This window comes from Mercenaria mercenaria, chromosome 6, assembly GCF_021730395.1.
Source record: "Mercenaria mercenaria strain notata chromosome 6, MADL_Memer_1, whole genome shotgun sequence".
NCBI lineage: Eukaryota > Metazoa > Mollusca > Bivalvia > Venerida > Veneridae > Mercenaria > Mercenaria mercenaria.
Window position 1 is genome coordinate 53,367,788 of NC_069366.1, and position 21,987 is coordinate 53,389,774.

The following is a 21,987-nucleotide window of genomic DNA, read 5'->3' on the forward strand; positions in this document are numbered from 1 at the left end:
GCCAAAGCATTCTTGTAAGTTTTTAAATGGAAACCATTTTCTGTCTTTGACCTGTTGATCCCAGTAACAGTACAAGCCCTTGAAGTTAATAAATTATGACCAAAGCATTCTTAGTCAACAACAGAATCTGTTCCCAGTCTAGAGGTTCACTACTGACCCTTAACACAATAGGAGTCATTTAAGCCGCACCATGAGAAAACCAACATAGTGCATTTGCGACCAGCATGGATCCAGACCAGCCTACGCATCTGCGCAGTCTGGTCAGGATCCATGCTGTTCGGTAACGGTTTCTCTAATTGCAATAGACATTGAAAGCGAACAGCATGGATCCTGACCAGACTGCGCGGATGGGCAGGCTGGTCTGGATCCATACTGGTCACAAATGCTCTATGTTGGTTTTCTCATGGTGTGGCTCAATTACTGATCACAATCGTCCCACGAGGCCAAAGCATTCTGTAGCCATTCTTCAGTTTTGTGGACCTTTACTGTTGACCTACAGACCTTCATAACAGTAGGGGTCATCTACTGACCAAAAGCAAAGTCCAAAGTTAGACTACATGTGTTGTTAAAACAAGCATCCCCAAGGTACTGATCAGAAACAACATGGTCTGCAGACGGATATCCCTTCTCTGTAGGGAGCATTTCTTTTTCTAAAGCTCTTACCAGTAAGCTCTACTTTCTACTGTTGCTTGCAAAACCTGGACTGAATGTTCAGTAATGTATTTTAAACACTTGTGAAATCCTGACCCTTGTTTTCTGAAAGTTGCAAAGTTTGCGCAGATTGAAAATGATCCAAAAACTAAAGCTAAACTACAGACTGAAAGCAGACTGTACTATAACTACATAGAGGATTTACAGCCGTAGTGAACTGGTCAAAACTATAAGGTCTGCTGACTGCTTTGCAACATTACTTACAGGCATTTACAAAGTAATTACAAATTCTTTTAACCAGAGCTCCACTTCATATGGTCCAAACATCTATGCATCTTTTTGTTACTATCATTTAAAGGCTTTTCAAAAAGAGAATTCTAGTGAATAAAAAGAAATGCCCCAAAATAACTAACACACCAATTAAAAGTAAACCTGTTGGAATGGACTAATGCAATAAAGATTAAAATCACTTAAGTATAACATAAGTTTGATGGCAGTGTTTATCTTTTATTAAATATGTAAATAAATAATTCATATTCATTTCTATGCACAAACAGAAATAACCATTAATCCAGTATGTTTGCTTTGTTTACGAAACTGTTCCCAGATTTACTATACTTACACATGAAATGATTAAAACGGCAGTTGAGTAATAACGTTATGAGTTGTATTAAAATAAAAAGTGACCCATCCTAAAAAAAATACGATTTTCTTAAGAAGTTTGTACTCTGGTAAAATGGACATATTAAACAGAGTGGCATATAACCATTTTTTGTGGAGAATGATTTTCAAAGACTTAGTGTATATGTCATTTCACTAAAATCTTAATAAATGGAAACGACCCACTAGTTTTATCATCCAAAAATTTATGTCACAACAAAAAAAAAGGCCATTTTGGCTTGAGCCATGAATGATTCTACTAAATATACTGTTTCCAAGTTTTCTTGTAAAGTATACATACATTCTTAAATATGTGAAACATGACTGTGCAAAAAAAGGAAATAGAATAGTTAGCAGTATCTTGTCCCCTGTGAACAAACTGCTTTATCAACTGTTTCATCTAAAGTTTGATAAACTGTAAATGGCAAACTAAAAACAAACGTGCAGTTTAATAAATGAAAAATGCTCAACACAATATTTTTACAACAAAATATCACAGACAAAATAAAAGAGAGAGAAAATATGGAACAAATACAGTAGGAATTTGAAGGCTTTCCATTGTAAGGTTACAATAATAACCTGAAACAAGAGCACCGCCTTGCGGGTGCTGACACTCATCTGACTTTTTTTTGTATAATAGAAAAATTGTCCTACCCCTGATTTTCTAAGTCCAAAAAGGGCCATAATTCTTGCAAAAAGCAGGATGGAGTTATGTTTCTTGATGTACAGAGTCAGCTTATGATGGTGAACAACTGTTGCAAGTTTCAAAGCAATAGCTTGAATAGTTTAGGAGAAAAGCTGACCTAAACATAAAACTTAACCAAGAAATCTGATATTTTCTAAGTCCAAAAGGGGCCATAATTCTTGCAAAAAGCAGGATGGGGTTATATTTCTTGCTGTAAAGGGTCAGCTATTGATGGTGAACAAGTGTTGCAAGTTTCAAAGCAATACCTTTGATAGTTTTGGAGAAAAGCTGACGTAAACATAAAACTTAACCAGGCAACACTGTCGCCGACACCGATCAAGTGATGACAATAACTCATAATTTTTTTTCAAAAAAATCAGATGAGCTAAAAAGCAGGAAAATGGTTGTTTTTAATATCCTTTAATTAAGAAATAATATATCTCATTTAGTGATCTGTCGCTGAATAAATCATTGGGAGTTCAGACCAGAAGGAATTATATCACGAGGGCGCAGCCCGAGTGATATAATAATAAGCATCTGAATGACAATGATTTTATTCAAGAGCAAATCACTAAATGAGCTATATCATTTAGATTCTAACACATAACCAAAGACTTTTAAGTACATCCTTGACGGCATTCATTAAATATTTGACGCCATGATGTAATAATTGTGACGTCAGAACAGTGAATTGTTGAATAATAAATCAGTTTTCAGCCTTCTTTGTTTAATAGGAAACTGAATTGGATCGTGTTAGAATAGTCTGTTTAACAAGATGGGCACTTCTAACATTTAGAGAAACCTCTCAAAGGTATGCAGAATGCACTCCTGATTCTGTTATACCATTATATAACTTCTTTTTTCAAATCAGTTTTATCAATTAGGTATATTCACTTCATACCATTCAGTATTTTGTTTGTAAATCAGCTACTTAAAAAAAGCTGTGTTTTGTCAAGGAGAATTTAACAGAATTCTAACAATTTAAACAAAAATAAAAGATCTCGTGTCTGTTTAATTGCTAAATTCTGCAATAAAAGATCATACATGTATCCAATCCTAACCATTTGTGCGAAAAACAGTTTTAAAAAATCCTATGAAATCTTATAATTAGTTGGGGACACTTTGATGAGTTTCTTGGTTTCAGCGATCCTAAAAAACCTTTAAGCTGATGAATGCATATATTTCCCGTTTACATCTTTCATATTTGTTATACTGGTATCAGACTATGCCTCAACAAAATGCCATGAAATCATAAATATTCATGAAGGTCTAATCTGCATGGTTAGATCAAACCACTACTTCATATCTAAAGATGCTGTGGCCAAAACAATAAAATTTCACACCCATCAAATTAAATGACTTCACAGTACCATAGATACCCCAAGAAAGTTATTTTGACTGAGAACAGACATTTAATAATTTCACACTAAGCTCTTGTATTACACTGTTACAAAATCTTTGCTCATCAATATATTAAAAGTTGAACCTGACTGTTAATTTAATACATTTTCATTAAGTTTTGCACATTCATAATGCTTTTCCATTCACAAAACTAGCACAAAAGGTCTGTTCTGACTGCTGTATACGGTAAGAAATGTTCTTCAAGATGTAGCTGTAGCATAAACTCTGGAATAATTTGTAGACTGGGACATGTTCTTATCCTTTAATTTCTTTGACCATTTAGGCGGTGAACTTCTTGTCTGAAAACCATCAAAAGAAAATGCAGAATTAAACTAATAAATTAATATATGTGTTTGCAGCGAATATTAACTGTAAGTATGTTTGCTCAATAACAACTGAAAATTTAGACACATCAAATCCTATCTACCATATAAGGACTACATTTTGGAAATGATAAAAAAAAAAATTTATTAATAGGGTTTGTGATCCCTTAAAAAGTGTAAAAATTTGATCGCTTTCAGCTGAACAAGAAAAGGGAATGGAATGGTGACCTTGCAAAGCAGATTATTCTGTTGTAACATTCGAAGGTGGTCCTTGGAAAAAGGATTTACTGTGTAACATATGGAGGCCTCAGTTCATGTTCCCTGTGATTTAATATTTGTAAACTACCTCATTTAAGATTACAATCCATTTTTACCTGCTGTAATGTACTTGCATATTTCTGGACTAAAAGAATGCAAATAATCAGCCTTATCTTGAGGACAGATTCACATAAAGTAACATCACTTGTAGTTCAATCTCTTCTACATAAAATAACTAAAGGCGCTAATAGAAATCTACCAATGATATAGATCCAGGTTTTGACACATTTGGCTCATCATATGTCTCAAATGATCCATGTGGTATATGGACAGATGCACTCTTCGGCTTAGCATGATCCCGCATGCTGGTCTTCTTATCACCATGACGACGTGTAGACAAGTTAAGAACAACCTGCTTCATAACGGACATCTCCTGAAAAAAATATTTCATATGACAATAATTTACACATGTTTACTTTTAACTGGGTGAAAATAAATATTCTGATTAAGATTTATAGAATTTTAAATTAACTTTATTAATTAACATGAATTCTGCAGCTCACTGTTCTGCATACAAGTCTTATTTCATCAGACAATGAGTCCTTGTCTAAAAAAGTTTCATCATGAGAAAGTATGTATGTATAGTGTGTATCATTAGCTCAGTAGGGAGAGCGTTTGTCTAAGGATCGCAGGGTCGCGAGTTCGATCCCCGGGCAGGGCATATATTCTCCGCGACGATTGGATAAAGGACATTGAGTCTGAAATCATTCGTCCTCCACCTCTGATAATTCATGTGGGGAAGTTGGCAGTTACTTGCGGAGAACAGGTTTGTACTGGTACAGAATCCAGGAACACTGGTTAGGTTAACTGCCCGCTGTTACATGACTGAAATACTTTTGAAAAACGGCGTTAAACCCAAAACAAACAAATATTCACAAAAGCCCATGGTTTACTATACAAAAGTAAGCTCGAGTTTTTAAAGCCGGGCATATAACTGGTTAATGCATTGCGCAATAGCAGTCGCTGAGACTGGTCTCTAAATTCTGTTTCAAAATCTTTTGTTCTAAGCTAATAATTTGACTGTTTTCAAAGGCATAGAACTAAGAAGCCACATTTGTAAATAATCCCTCTATAGTGTCAAATTGACTGAAAGGTACTTTATCATAACCAACATATTAGAAAAATTGTTTGTACAGGTATCACTTAATATTCATAGAGTGATGGGTATGACAACAGAACTTTACCTCTCGCTGATTTAAAAGTCGCTCAAGGTCCAGTGCCATCTGATTCTTTGTTTTTGAAAGTTCTACTTTCTCTTTTTCCAGACGTCTGAAAGATAAATGGGGAAAAATATCACTGCTTATGCCTACACTGTGTTGGTTTGAATTTTGCAGGGAGTACATACTCTCCTTTGATGTTCGTGGATGTCTCCTCACAGAAATACCATCTACCTTTTTTGTACTGGAGGGTATTTTTGTTTGGGGGAGGGGGCAGGGGGTAATCATCAAGACATCACTCCACAAAACTTGCAAGTTTTGATTTAAAAGTGGCCTTTTGTGTAAACTTACTGACATACTATTGCATGCAACTTATATCCTTAAAACAGTAAGAACAAAATCAGTGTGCTGAAAGAAGTTTCAAATGAAACATTTATGAGCTGCAATTTTTCTTTTATCATAACTGGTGGGTGGGAACAAGTCAGTCTTAAAAAATATATATATATATATATTACTTGGCAAGTAATAATACAAGAGGACCATGATGGTCCTGAATCGCTCACCTATCCCCACATGACCCAGTGTTGAACTGAGTATGACGTCGTTATTTCTATTATTTGACATAGTCACCTAGTTTTTGAGCACATGTGACCTAGATATCATCAAGATAAAAAATTCTGACCAATTTTCATGAAGATCCATTGAAAAATATGGCCTCTAGAGAGGTCACAAGCTTTTTCTATTATTTGACCTTATGACCTAGTTTTTGAGGGCACGTGACCCACTTTAAACTTGACCTAGATATCATCAAGGTGAACATTCTCACCAATTTTCATGAAGATCTCGTGAAAAATATGGCCTCTAGAGAGGTCACAAGGTTTTTCTATTTTTCGACCTACTGACCTAGTTTTTTACACATGACCCAGTTACGAACCTGACCTAGATATCATCAAGCTGAACATTCTCACCAGTTTTCATGAAGATCCATTGAGAAATATTGCCTCTAGAGAGGTCACAAGGTTTTTCTATTTTTCGACCTACTGACCTAGTTTTTGACCCCACGTGACCCAGTTTCGAACCTGACCTAGATATCATCAAGGTGAACATTCTGACCAATATTCATGAAGATCTCATGAAAAATATCGCCTCTAGAGAGGTCACAAGGTTTTTCTATTTTTAGATCTATTGACCTAGTTTTTAACCCCACGTGACCCAGTTTCGAACTTGATCTAGATATCATCAAGGTAAACATTCTGACCAATTTTCCTGAAGATCCATTGAAAAATATGGCCTCTAGAGAGGTCACAAGGTTTTTCTATTTTTAGACCTACTGACCTAGTTTTTGACCGCACGTGACCCAGTTTCGAACTTGACCTAGATATCATCAAGGTGAACATTCTGACCAATTTCCATGAAGATCCATTGAGAAATATGGCCTCTAGAGAGGTCACAAGGTTTTTTCTGTTTTTAGAACTACCGACCTAGTTTTTGATCCAACATGACCCAGTATCGAACCTGACCTAGATATCATCAAGGTGAACATTCTGACCAATATTCATGAAGATCTCATGAACAATATGGCCTCTAGATAGGTCACAAGGTTTTTCTATTTTTAGATCTACTGACCTAGTTTTTACCCCCACGTGACCCAGTTTCGAACTTGACCTAGATATCATCAAGGTGAACATTCTGATTAATTTTCATGAAGATCAATTGAAAAATATGGCCTCTAGAGAGGTCAAATAGTTTTTCTATTTATAGACCTAATGACCTAGTTTTTGACCCCATGTGACCCAGTTTCGAACCTGACCTAGATATCATCAAGGTGAACATTCTGACCAATATTCATGAAGATCTCATGAAAAATATGGCCTCTAGAGAGGTCACAAGGTTTTTCTATTTTTAGACCTACTGACCTAGTTTTTGACTCCACGTGACCCAGTTTCGAACTTGACCTAGATATCATCAAGGTGAACATTCTGACCAATTTTCATGAAGATCTTGTGAAATATATGGCCTCTAGAGAGGTCACAAGGTTTTTCTATTTTTAGACCTACTGACCTAGTTTTTGATGGCACGTGACCCAGTTTCGAACTTGACCTAGATATCATCAAGGTGAACATTCTGACCAACTTTCATAAAGATCCCATGAAAAATGTGACCTCTAGAGTGGTCACAAGCAAAAGTTTACGGACGGACGGACGCACGCACGCACGGACGGACGACGGACGCCGCGCGATCACAAAAGCTCACCTTGTCACTTTGTGACAGGTGAGCTAAAAATGGTAGGAAATATTTAAATGTGGTATAAAGCATACTCTGGCAATGTCTGGAAACAATTACATTATCAACAATTTTGTCAGAGGGGAAATGCCCAGACAGAAGTTAAAAATCTTGTCAGTCACAGTTAAAATTCAAGGGCTAATTAAAATTTCAATCAAAAATATTCGCTTTAATGAGTTAATAAGTTACACATTGAATTATTAAATAAGTTAACGATTGTGCCAATATATTGATCTGGAAATCCCAATGTAAAATACAAACTATTTTAAAATACAGATAATTTCTAGTTAGGCCAATCAAAAAATTTTAAATGCCAGGGCCTCCGCTGTCGATCGCCAATGTCGCCATTTGCGATAATTTTAAGAATTTGGCGCTAAATTTTGCGAACTGGCGAAAATAAGTGGCGCATAGTTTTTTTCCTCGGCATTTGTTTTTTCCGTAGTGGAATAAGGTCAGTAATTCGGTCGAAAATGTGCTTCCGTGGTGTAGTCGAAAGAAGTCCATAATAAATAGATCCTAATTTTCCCATTTTTTGCGCAAATTCGTGTAGAACGAGTGCTTTAATCACCGTTTCTCACTACTAGAAGACATTCTGCATGAAATGAGACGGTTTTCATGTTCATACACCCCACATGGCAAGTTTTGCAGATCGAAACCGGAAGTAGGTGTTTATTGCGCGGACGAGAGTAAATATGCGCCATTTTTAGGGTAGCAGACCACAACTGACTGGCATTTCACTAGGAACTACATAACCCCCTATTTTCTTTTCATTTTTTCGTTAATTTGTGATAGAACTTTCATGAAAAATAGGTGTAGGAAAAAGTGATGTTCTCTAAAGATACGTAAAGACGATATGAAGTTGTCGTTTTTTATATGAAACAAAGAAGGGTTTGAATTACTGACCTTTAACCTATAAGAGCTGAAATGAGACTTTCTCGAAACACATCGCAATTAGTCTTAATAGTCATAGATCGGTTGTTTATGATATAAAAGGGTGTTTTCAATGCAAAATAATAGTGAAATTTGAAAAATTTTGAATTTTGACCATATTTTGAGAAGATGCGCCTATTCAGCAGCGATTTCTGGGAATAAAAAGCCAGTATTTTGTCTCCAGAATGTCAGAAAATGCAAAAAATGCATCCTTTTGGGTCTTATTCATGACGGAATGAATGATATTTCAGAATCCAAGTGAAAAATAATGCAAACGAGTGAAACTTTTACCAAAATATACAATAAAAGGGCCATATGGCCAAAATTTAGCCCAGTAAATTGGTAGGGGGTGGCTTCTATTAAATGTCTATATTTCTCTAAAATCTCGAAATTTCACAATGAAACTTGGCAATATGTTTGGTATTACATCTTTCTTGAAAACAGAAATGAAAATTATGTGATATTTGAAAAGAAACATTTCTTATAGGAATAAGGTCAGTAATTCGGTCGAAAATGTGCTTCCGTGGTGTAGTCGAAAGAAGTCCATAATAAATAGATCCTAATTTTCCCATTTTTTGCGCAAATTCGTGTAGAACGAGTGCTTTAATCACCGTTTCTCACTACTAGAAGACATTCTGCATGAAATGAGACGGTTTTCATGTTCATACACCCCACATGGCAAGTTTTGCAGATCGAAACCGGAAGTAGGTGTTTATTGCGCGGACGAGAGTAAATATGCGCCATTTTAAGGGTAGCAGACCACAACTGACTGGCATTTCACTAGGAACTACATTACCCCCTATTTTCTTTTCATTTTTTCGTTAATTTGTGATAGAACTTTCATGAAAAATAGGTGTAGGAAAAAGTGATGTTCTCTAAAGATACGTAAAGACGATATGAAGTTGTCGTTTTTTATATGAAACAAAGAAGGGTTTGAATTACTGACCTTTAACCTAGTGATATAAGCGGCCCAAGAATTGGTTCCCGATATACGTGTTTACCTAGACGCTGGTAGTGAATAAAATCGATAACCAGTCTAGGCGGTGTATTTGACAATTCGACTATTGAAGATGTTTGACAATTTGAGAAGATAATTGCGTAATAATGTGTGAATTGATGATTAATCAGTAATCAAAACATCTGCCAGCTTGTATGTTTGACCTCTGCCGAGAATTCACCAAAATCAATGCCGATTAAGGTGTACTTTATGTGCTGTGATTTTTTACAAAAAAAAAAAGATCGACATGTTTGTGTGTTTGTGGCATGCAGTTGTATGACTGACAAATTTTAAATAAGTACGAAAGATACATTTAATTTGTTACTTTTTGCAAGATAATTTTGTAATTCCTCAGTTTTCATAAAAGATTTTAACAATGGATCCGAAAATTATAATTAAATGAAACTTATTCCAAGAAATTTACAATGAAAATGGTTTAGATCTATTCTCAATACAATAAGCAATAAACATTTATTATAAGCCAAAAATTTAACTGTCACCTCCTCAAGTCACTCATTATACCAGATTTCATCCATAGCATGGAACTACATTTTGGACTACTTCACATGTTACACTGAGTAGTCACTTCCGGTTTGGTGTAATCCATCCACTAAGAGAAATAAAAGTGGCTCAGAACTTTGGCTCAAAAATGGCTCTAAAGTGGCTCCAACTTTTTCAAATTGGCGAAAAGGTTGGCGACAAGTATGAAAAACCCAGAGGAGGCCCTGAATGCTGTAGTCTTGAATGCTCATCAATTAATGAAATAATGAAGCTTACATCTACCAGAATATTATACTAACTGGGGTTGGGTTTTTTGTAACAAGAGTGGTAATATGATTTTAAATCACTCATGCACGGTGTGTATGCATATCGGATCCCTCTCTGTGGTTGATGAGAAAATGGATCCCTCCCTGTTCATGCACAGGACACTCTTTGTGGTATACAATGAACTCTAACGTCAGTGAGCTCGGAAAATCGATGGCACCGTGTCATGTAGAGGACACAAATTTGAGCTATTTGATCTTTGACCTCTTATGTGTGATTTTGACACTGAACCTTGTGACTTGGGTTGTGTGCTCTGCATGTCTTGATGAGGTAAATATTTGATGACAGTTTTGTGAAAATTTTTCCAAGCAGTTTAGAAGATATGGAGCGTACTCCAAGTTAAGCATATTTTTTTTACTTTTGACCTTAAGTGTGACCTTGACCTTGAATCTAATGACCTGGGTTGTGCACTCTGCATATAGTTTTAATGAGGTAAATGCCTGTTTTATAAAACTCTTCCCTGCATTAAGAAGATACAGAGATTTGTTTGTTTGCTTTGGGTTAAACACCATTTTTCAACAGCATTTCAGTAATGTAACGGCGGGTAGTTAACCAAACAAGTGTTCCTGGATTCTGTACCAGTACAAACCTGTTCTCAGCAAATAACTGCCAACTTCCCCACATGAATCAAAGGTGGAGGACAAATGATTTCAGACACAATGTCTTTCATCAAATTGTCATGGAGAACATAATATATTGCATCTACTAGGTGAACTTCAACTGAAACAAACAAACATCCTCTATAAGGCACTGACTTTGTTCTTAAGGGTAGGTATGTTATGGTAGTTATGTGGGTATTCTGCCCCAATACTTTTGAAAAGCAGTTTAATATGGAGCAAGTTACATGCTAAACCAACATGTCAACATCAAACATAAACCAAAAACCTATGATGGCAAAGAATCAGTGCTAGCTCTGGCAAAATTGAAACTAGAACTGTCACAGGAGTGACTCATACCCCCACCATACGGTCTTGTCACAGAAGAATGGCAACCATAAGGAATCTTAAAAATACTTTGGAGTACTTCATCCTGGGCTTCCACATATAAGTAATACTAGTATAATACTAGTATAGTAATACCAGTAAATATTTTAAATCTCTAATATTAGAGATACACAAAAAATGAATACAAAAAAGTGTCTTACCGACCCATGTTACCACGTAAAAATGTTTTTACTTTTTACATAGGACTTATAATAAAAAAGTTAGAAAAATACCTAAAATATTTAAAATCTAAAAATAGGATTTCTAAAAATAGACTAATTCCTGGAATTTAAGGGGAAGAAACTCAGTACAAAGGTTAAAAAAAGGTTACTTCCCTTTGGCTCTAAGCCAATCAGAATGAGATATAGTGAAAAAACATCAAAATTAACCTTAAATTCTAGGTAAAAGGGGACACAATTCAAGAAAAATAGTGTCAGAGTTATGCACCTTGTGTCACATGATGTGGGTGATGAGGTGGAACATCTATTTTAAGTTTGAATCAAATCCATTTTGTAATAATTGAGATATAGTGAAAATACATCAAAATCAACCTTGAATTTAAAGTAAAAGGGGACATAATTCATAAAAAATTTATGTCAGAGTTAAGCACCTTATGTCACATCATCTGGGTGATGAGGTGGAACAACTGTTTTAAGTTTGAATCAAATCCATTTAGTAATAACTGAGATATAGTGAAAATACAACAAAATTAACCTTAAATTCTAAGTAAAAAGGGACATAATTCATGAAAACTTGGTGTCAGAGTTATGCACCTTGTGTCACATGATGTGGGCACATGATGTGGGTGATGAGGTGGAACATCTATTTTAAGTTTGAATCAAATCCATGTAGTAATAACTGAGATATAGTGAAAATACAACAAAATTAACCTTAAATTCTAAGTAAAAGGGGACATAATTCATGAAAACTTGGTGTCAAGAGTTATGCACCTTGTGTCACATGATGTGGGTGATAAGGTGGAACATGTATTTTAAGTTTGAATCAAATCCATTTAGTAATAACTGAGATAATAGATTTCGGGACGCGACGGGACGGGACGCGACGGGACGCGACAAAACTGACTCCTATATACCCCCCTCAAACATGTTTGGTGGGGGTATAATAACAGCCATCAGATTTCCAGGAACTAAAATAATAGCCAAAGCCTGCGCGCAAAAGCGCACAAAAAAAATCAGATTTTCAACACTTATTTTCATCATAGTTCTAAAAACCATTATTAGTTTAATACTGACATCAGACTCAGTGATCATGTCATCATATCATGCACAAACAAAGGTAGCTTAAGTAAACAAATCAATAAGAAATTAATGTGAGAATCAATAGAAAACATTTCTGTGGCCTTATGCATAATTATAGAACTTGTCAAGCTGCGAAAAGACACGTGGAACAAAATATTTAAAAAATCAAGTTATTTTACTGGTTTCTCTACAAACCATAAGTGAGGATTCTTGCAAATTCTGGTAAGTGACGTTTTTGATTTTACCTTCTCTAAAAATATGTTTTAGATGCACTGTGATAACTGAGCAATGTCTTCATCCATAAAACAGGGTTGGGCGGGGACGGGGGGAACTACTGACTTGTTCTTTATACTTTTGATGGATTTTGGGGATACAATCTACAGATATGGTCTTTTTACTTTTAATGGATTTTGGGGACAAAATAAAGTATAACAAGAGCACAGCAATGCAGAGCAATATACGCCCGAAGGTATGACCTTTTACACAATACCTCCATCTGATCATTTTACATGACTGTGACCATGACCTCTGACTAACAGGGTGTAATATACGCATATCCGATCCCTCTCTGTGGAAAATGAGAAAACAGTAAACAATGAACTCCGACATCAGGGAGCTCAGAAAATCAAAATTTTCATCCTGATCACAGGTTTGTGCATAAAAACATACGAACCACGGAATGACGTAGCTATATACCATTGCTATTTTGTCGTTATATTTGTGGTATCAGTTGACCGTGTCCAAACGAAGATGGAATGTAGCTTGAGGTATAGGCTTGGATGAACATCGTGCAATGTTTATGAAACTTAAATACGACTTTCCTTGAATATAGCATGTCTAATACCTAAGTAGATGTGAAGCCATTGATCCTATCTTATTTGTAAATACACAATATGTGGTTATTTTCATCATATTTCCTTAAAAAAACGCTCTACTTTCGATTTTGTTAATGCACGGGATCCCTCTTAGTCGGCTCAATTTTCCCTCTTGATTCTCTGCAGCCGGCACGGGAACCCTCTCGGACACAATTAATTTTCTATTGGCACCATCGCCCTCTCAATTTAACTTCAGTGTTAGAGTTGTGAGATGGTTTTCGTATTTGAAGCACCACAATAATTATAGGTTATTATCTATGCACGAGTTTTGCAGTGGCAATAGACTGCAGGACTTTAGGAACGCAATATTCTTCTGCTAAAGAATGTGTGCATATTTACCGATGCAAAGATAATAACCTTTTTATTACATACACATACAATGTAATGTAACTACTATAGATTTGTCCAATAGTCTGAATAAGACTGACAATACTGAACTAAACAAGAGGGTCATTAACCCTAAAGCGCTCACCTGTGTACAAGGCTTCAAGTGTGTTTGTATAAGTACAGAGTTAGGTTTCTTCTATGTAAGCTTATATACATGTCACACACACTTTTAAACCTTGGGCAATAATTGGAACAATTACGGTAGATATCACACGCCAAATATCAAGGCTCTAGCTGTTATTGATTCAGAGAAGAAGACTTTCGAAGTTTCTAATATAAAAGCCTATAGTGACACATGTCAGACACAGGGGCGTAGCCATTTTTTTTTAACCTTAGGGCAATAATTTAGACAAGTATGGTATACATAAAGGGAAAAGTGACCACGCCCCCTGGCAGCCATGTTTTTTGACGGATCGGAATAATTTGAACAATCTTGGTAGAGGGTCACACAAGGACCATTTGTGTAAAATTATTCTAAAATCGGGCCTGCAGTTTCACACAAGAAGATTTTTAAAGTTTCCACTATATACATAGAGGCAAAAGTGACCACGCCCTCTGGCGGCCATGTTTTTTGACGAATCAGAATAAACTGAACAATCTTGGTAGAGGGTCACACAAGAATCATTTGTGTAAAATTATTCTAAAATCGGGCCAGCAGTTTCACACAAGAAGATTTTTAAAGTTTCCACTATATACATATAGGGAAAAGTGACCAATCTTGGTAGAGGGTGACATAACGACCATTTGTGTGAAATTATTTCAAAATTGGACCATCGGTTTAGGAGATGTCCTTTGAAGATTTTTCTATTTTTAGCTCTGGAGGCCCCTATGTGCAACCAAGCGGAACTGTTTGAACAACATTGGTAGAGGACCATCCAAGGAACATACATGCCAAGTTTCATCAAAATCCATTCAGTGATTATGGAGGAGATGTCTTTTAAACACAATTGTTAACGACGGACGCACGCACGATGGACGATGGACACAGCGTCAGTGTATGGAAAAATATCAATGTTTCTGGGACAGACTTGCGTGCCAAGGCAGACGGGGGTTTGTAATGGTACAGATGTGTTGCTGAATGCCCCCTTTTCAGACTAGCTATGCATGAATGGTCAAGAGGAATCCTGTGAGGCAAAATTGCACCGACTGAGAGGGATCCCATGCTCCCATGCATTAAATGAAATTGAAAGTAGGGCAATTTTAAGGAAACATTATGAAAATAACCACATGAAGTGTATTTACAAGTAAGATGGGATCAACAACTTCACATCTAAGGTAATAGATATTTGCTATATTCAAGAAAAGTCGTATTTAAGATTCATAAACATCGCATGGTGTTCATCCAAGCCAGTACTCTCCATCTACATTCCATCTTCGTTTGGACTTGTGTCAATTGATAAAACAAATGTAATGATAAAAAAAGCAATGGTATATAGCAACGTTATTCTGTGGTTCATATGTTTTTATGCACAAAAATATGTTCAGGACGAAAATTTCGATTTTCCGAGCTCACTGACGTTGGAGTTCATTGTTTACCACAAAGAGTGTCCTGTGCGCGAACAGAGAGGGATCCGTTTTCTCATTTTCCACAGAGAGGGATCCAATATGTACATACACCATGACTAAGAAACTTCTATGGTCACTGTAGTCCTTGACCCACTGATCTTAAAATCATTAAGGGTCATTCACTGCCTATGAGCAATATGCCTCTCAAAATTGAAGTCAAGATATTGAGATGGAACAGTTTTTATACACCCACCATTAACAAGAGCTGTCACAGGATATGTATATACTTACAAGTTCACTTAGCAGAAATGCAGTTCCATGGTTTGGGCAAGGTCCCATGAAAACCTTGAAATAAGTTATCTGTATAGCAAAATTCAGCTTTTTGTAAATTTCAAAAGGCTGTAACTCCTAAACCAGGTAGGGTACGTGTATGTCCTGACAATATGCACAAGTTCACATCATTGTGATTATAAGTTTTCTGTAAGGTTAAGCCAGATCTATTGTAAACTGTAAGTAGTTAATCATACAAGGCTTATATCAGTACTGGACAATATATAGTATTCTGTAAAATTTCAAAAGGCTGTAACTCCTAAACCAGGCAATATCCTGATGATATGGCTAAGTTCACTTCATAATGATACAGTTTAACAAGATATGCATGTATCCATGAAACACTGCACCAGTCATCATGATACTAAATAAGGTAATTATCACAAATACTACAGGCCCCACAATATTTGCAGGTACACAAACTATTTTTACCAGTTAACATTTTTATACAGGACCATAAAACAAGTACTCACTGTGTTTCTTCTTCTAGCGAGGCAATGTATTCTCTCTGTTTAGAGATCTGTGTATCTCTGGTTCTCATGCTCTCTATCAGGTAGTTATATGGCTGCTGGGCTTGGTCCAATAAGGTGTTTGCACTCTTAACCTGCAATATATCAACTCTGTATACAATAAATGTATATATGCTCTAGGTAGTTGAATCCCTTTTTCAAAATACTGAAAATGTACATTTAAGTTTCAACAAGAGGGTCATAATGTCCGTTAAGATGCACATCTGGTCAGGCTTTTTGACATTACATGTATATCATGACACATTTTGTCATTAAATTAAACAATCTTGTTTTAAAGACTATCAATCAAATGCTTCATGAGAAGAAGTTCTTTCAATGTTTGTTTTCTTTTATTAGCTCTGGCAGCCCCTAAAAATGGCCTGACACAACCTTTGAATATCCTTCTGAGAGGTCCATGCAAGTCTGCTGCAGACAATCAGAATGCATTAGTGTAAAAAGCAAATTACTGTTCAACATGTGAACATTCGTTTCTTTGTTCAAAAATAACACAGGCTAACCCAGTATTTTGTTTTCCAAATAAACTATTTTATTGTATAACACTGCAGTCCTACAATTAAGCCAAATATATGTACAAATATGAGTAAATATAAACAATTTCACAACAAATCTAATTCTGTGTACATCAATCATTACAAATTACAATGCATACCTCCTCTGCTAACTGAAAGACTTTCTTCTTTTCTCTTTCTACATCTTGTTTACACATTGTGTTAATCTTTTCTAACTGTAATACTCTTCTTGCTAAATGTACACTGCAAAATAAGAAAGTTGAAAATTATCAACTGACAATCAAATTGCTGACTATTTTATGAATCCTTATAAAAATCATCCGTTGATAGTTTTTGCTTAGTCTGCTAGCTATTCAATAATCTGACCACAACTGTACTTGGATTCAGTGTTGTTATATTTTCTGGTCCTTTTGGGATCACTGAGTCTATTCAATATATTTTAAATAAAATTCTGCTTAAGCTGGTGCTATGGGTCATGAAGGGTACTGCACACTCCATTATCTCTTAGAACACTTTGCTATTATTTTTATTATTGCTTATCTAGATGTTCAAGGAGTACTGAAAGTTTTGTCCTAAGTTCAAAACAGGTGACTTTAAGTGAAAAGCATGCGTTTGTCTACAAGTGCACCAACAAAATAACTTTAAGTACTGTAAATTACTAGCACAGATTACAGTTATAACTATAAGAAATTGCTAACACACATGACAATTCTGTAAACAAGCACTGAAAATCTCCCACTCAAATTTTTTACACTTGGAGCTATTAAGTGAATTACATGTCATTTTGACATGCAGTTTTGTAAGATGCAACTTTGACGGAAACATTGGCATGGAAAAGACTATTAAAATCATAAGCTTATTTAATAATTTATACGTAACAATCCTTTTAGTTTGAACATACAGATTTATTATTACATTCCCTATTTATACCTCTGCTGAAGACGTCTTTTAGCTGTACTTGGAACATTGGCACCATATCCATATGAAAACAACACTTTCTCTGCTTCTTCTTCATTATCAACTGAAATAGATTTTTTTTTCATTTTCCTTCAAGTGTTCCACTTACATGTATAAAAACTGGAAAGGTAGAATATTCATGTGTTTTCTTTTGCAGACTTATGAACTCATGGTTTAAAATAAAAATACTGCCATGGCTGAGGCATTGTAGTCACACATTTACTCACTTGGTCTTCTTCTCTGTCTATTTCCGTTAAGGAAAGGTATATTTTTAAGACTAGAAAGACATCTAGCTGGCTTGCTGCAGTTCTACTGAGCCCTACTGCGTAAGAAAAACTATCCAAGGGGCACATGCTGTGTTGTTACACCATAAAAGCTGGATATTTTTATATTACCCCAGTCAGTAAAATATACTTATGCTTTATCAGGACACTAGTGCACTTGATCAGTGACAGATTCAAGCATTCAAATAGAGCAGCGTATCAAGTTGTTTCACACCCATTTCCTCTACTTAGAATGAGTAGCTTTCCCATGACCTGTTATTGTACAGTCTCTACATCAAAATTCTCATTCAGTTCATTGAGTATCTGTTGCATGCACCCAGTACATATTATATACAGTTGTGCAGATTTTTGAAATAATCACACAATTTAAATTTGCTAGCTCCTCCGTCTGCAATATCAGCAAAATTAAAACAATAGTGGATACTGTGAAACCGTTGAATCTTGTTTGGGCAGAAACTTCTATTTCATCATTGAGATATGTGTGGATTTCAAATTTTTAAAACAAAAATTGAGAAATACAGAATTTTATTTGTTCATTTGGATTTAATTTCAAGAATTCACTCAACCATGAAATTTACAAAAAGTAAGTCCTCATGAATATCAATGATTTCATAGTATCATCAAGGTAAGAGTAACAGGTTTGTTTTACCTTCAGCTGCCTGCATTACAACATCATCAAGTTCTTGTTCCAGTTTCTCATAAGTTTTCAGTCTACCTTCCTTCTCCTGTAGGGCTGACTCAAGTTCCGCAATTCTTTTCTCTAACCCTGTCTGCTGGCTGTAGTATTCTTTGGTTAAAACCTAAAATTCAATAAAAAAAAATCATCAATTTTTATCACATAGAGCTCTACAATTCTTCTTCCTAACTGAGTCTGCAGGCTGTGAGTATATGCTGTGCACATATGACATTATTTCCTATAGACTGAAATCATCTTGTCTGCAATCTGAATGTCAATGAATCCATAATGTCTTTATGTCACACTTTTACTTTTATAAAATAGTTTGTCCCCAACTTCTTCCCTGTTAGAGTTTTCTTTCAACTGTAACATCTAAGAACCATTTTTTGAAGCATTAAGTTTAATGAGTTATTTTTATATAATTCATATACTACCCAAAACTGGCATACTAACCAACCCTTACCTTAACAAACGACAAAATGAAAATACTATGAAGATAAAGGCCAAACATTTTTCCACAGAATACCCACAATTACAAATTCACAACTTCTATATACCTCTGCCTTTTTAGACAATTTCTCCACCTCAAGTTGACTTTCTTTGAGATTTTTAACAGTTTCTTCCTGCAACAGCTGTGTTCTCTCAAGCTCAAATGTCTTCAGTTTAAGTTCATTGGCTACATCAGATACACGACTGTCCCCACTCAACTGTAGCTGACGTAGTCTGAAATATACATTGAATTTCGGTAACAATTTTCCAGTGTAAATTCTACCCAATTTAAATCTCTTCAATTCTTATTCAACTGTTACTGAGAAATCTTTCAACTTCATGGTCAGGTATTTCATGGTTTGGGCAAAAACAACTACTTCCTGATTTTTTACCTTTCAACATAAAATTAATGAGGATTTTACTGGTTCTTTTGGATTTAATTTTATAGAATGATTAAACCACAAAATTCACAAAAATATATTAATACCTGTTACCAATGTTAGATATTGTAAAGATAAACAGCATTTATCCCTTGAAAGTAATACTAAAACCTATACATACTCTTGTAACATCTGTTCATATTTTGTACTAGTTTCCCTCTCTGCTGCCTGGGCTCGTTCTTTTTCTGATATTGCCATATCCCTCGCCTCACGCAAATTCCTGAAATTAAACAAAAAAGATATGTATTTATCATCCGAACTGACCTCAGTTTTAATTCATTGTTGGTCATTCATATTTTTATATGGACACTTAATATTACGTTGAAAAGTCATATGAAGCATGTACCTTTTGACTAGGATTCAAGACATGTATCTCCTGACTCAAGAATGTCTTTTTCATTTCAATTACAGCACTTGCAGTACATTTTATTTAACTTCTACAGTCAAACTTTGTTCGCTCAAACACAGATAATTCAAACACCAGCCTTTGCTTGAACTCATCATCAAGTCCCAGCAATATCCCTACATAGTGTATACTGTAACGGCTCGACCTGCCATAACTCAAACAAATCTTGACGGTCCCGTTCAGCTCTAGCAAACAAAGTTGGACTGTGTCTTTTTCAAACTCGAAACTATTTAAATAAATTCATACAAAAGAAAGATGAATAACACAACAAAGACATTTATATAGCACACCTGTTTTCCCTTTCGTACATTTCCTTGCTACTTGTACGTAACCGATCGATCTCTCCATTTGTGCGTACTCGTATCTGCTCCAGTTCTTCTCGCAGTTTATTTTCATATTCTGACTTGTATTGTTCTCTGCAAACGTGATATCAAGTTAACATAAAACCATCTAGTGTTAAAATTAATTAATTCTATGCCTTGAAATTTCAGCAAATAAATATCATAAGGCAATGTGTGATATTTCAATTCACTAAACAGTTTCAGCATTCATAAAGCTTTACACAATTTTCTGTTTTGCCTGTACATAACCATATTAACAGCAGTTCTTATATCTGATAGGGACTATTTTCAGCCATCTTATTCAACAATAGAAGGGAATAAGACTACAGTGTGACCATTTGACGGCATGAAATATCTTGGTTTCTACCAAAACTAAATTCATTCATTTCAAGTAAAGTGTAAGTGGACATTATTTTTATCTTGGGATTTAATTCTATGCGTTAACACAACCAAGAAATTCACAAAAATTAACTAGAGATGCTTTTGAGAAAAGCGCATGTCTCCCACAACTGCCTAATCATCTAAATAGTAAGTCAGTCTTTATATACTGTTTACTTAATCCACATGTGCATGCGCTTTCTTGACACCAAAAGGACGCCTATACTACTAGTAGTATAGGAGCCGGTTTGAGGGCAAAACTGCGCAAGAAATAGTGTTTTTGGTAATTCAAGGGCCATAATTCCGAAGTACCTAAGCCGATTTGGCTAGTTATCGAACTTGGCCGAGCACTTATTGGCAGACACATTTTGTTGAAGTTTGGTGAAGATCGGATGAGAAATGTTCAACTTAAAGTGCGGGCAAGCTTTGTGACAGACAGACAGACTGTGTGGTGGGAGACATAATTAACGAGAAATAATGTTCCAAGTCAAACAAATCTGACATGAAGAAAACGAGCATACCTTGATGAGACATATTTTTCGTACATGTCCTCCCTGGAACGTTTAGCATCGTCTAGCTGCATATTGAGTTGCTGTATCTTCTCCTCCGCAAACTGATTTCTGTTCGCCACATCCGCCGACTGCCGTGTCAGATACTCCTTATCCTGCTTCAACAACGACAGGGACTGCCGCGCTGCTGACAACTGTATGAGAAATTTTAGTATTCACTTTTGGTTAAACCATTACCTGACTGCAAGTTTCGGTATCGCAAAAATTTCTGTGAAAATTTTTAATTTCAGTATAAATATTATCTGCACACTGAGCTGCCAAAAAGTGAAATAATGTTTAATTATCGTATAAATGAAATTTATCCTGTTGTTTTTTTCTTTCAATAAAAATGAATAACCTAGGCAAATGATGATGTAGTGGATTTATACAGAATATTAGGTTACTGTCTGATAAATTTAAATTTATTAGGTGAGTTGAAGAAAATATATTAGGCGAGGCTCTGCCGAGCCTTATATTTTTTCGTAGACGAGCCTAATAAATTTAAATTTTTTCAGACAGTAATCTAATATTCTATTTATCCTACCTGCTCAGAAAATTAGGAAAAGGTCGTTGGAAAGAGCAACAGCGTGCAGACTTGACGTCATATAATATGACGTTTGCAAGTGTAATTCAGTTTGTGGAAAATCGAAAAAATGCAATAACTTTTTTGTTTCTGGATAAAAACTTGTGATTTTACCACTTATTTTCTTAGTTAGAACATTTCCAATACAATGATAACAGTTTCAATGAAAAATTCGGAAAAAAAATGTTTTCAAAATTTCCGGCTGAAGTGCTGTAAAAGTGAAAAATAGCAATAACTTTTTTGTTTCAGGATAAAAACCTTTGATTTGACCACTCA

General features: G+C 35.3%; 1 protein-coding gene across 1 annotated transcript in view; it reads right to left on the reverse strand.

The window, feature by feature from the left end:
• Positions 1-1,148: 1,148 nt before the first annotated feature.
• Positions 1,149-21,987, reverse strand: part of LOC128557742 (progesterone-induced-blocking factor 1-like) — a 29,685-nt gene continuing 8,846 nt past the window's right edge. Inside the window, exons 6-16 of the mRNA XM_053545913.1 lie at positions 21,102-21,283; positions 20,152-20,277; positions 19,577-19,675; positions 19,084-19,249; positions 18,500-18,650; positions 17,540-17,630; positions 16,750-16,852; positions 16,044-16,174; positions 5,223-5,307; positions 4,238-4,411; positions 1,149-3,696 (exon numbers count right to left, since the gene is read on the reverse strand). Of these exons, the coding sequence (XP_053401888.1) occupies positions 3,598-3,696; positions 4,238-4,411; positions 5,223-5,307; positions 16,044-16,174; positions 16,750-16,852; positions 17,540-17,630; positions 18,500-18,650; positions 19,084-19,249; positions 19,577-19,675; positions 20,152-20,277; positions 21,102-21,283 (1,407 nt within the window). The 3' untranslated portion in view covers positions 1,149-3,597. The remainder of the gene's footprint in view (positions 3,697-4,237; positions 4,412-5,222; positions 5,308-16,043; positions 16,175-16,749; positions 16,853-17,539; positions 17,631-18,499; positions 18,651-19,083; positions 19,250-19,576; positions 19,676-20,151; positions 20,278-21,101; positions 21,284-21,987) is intronic.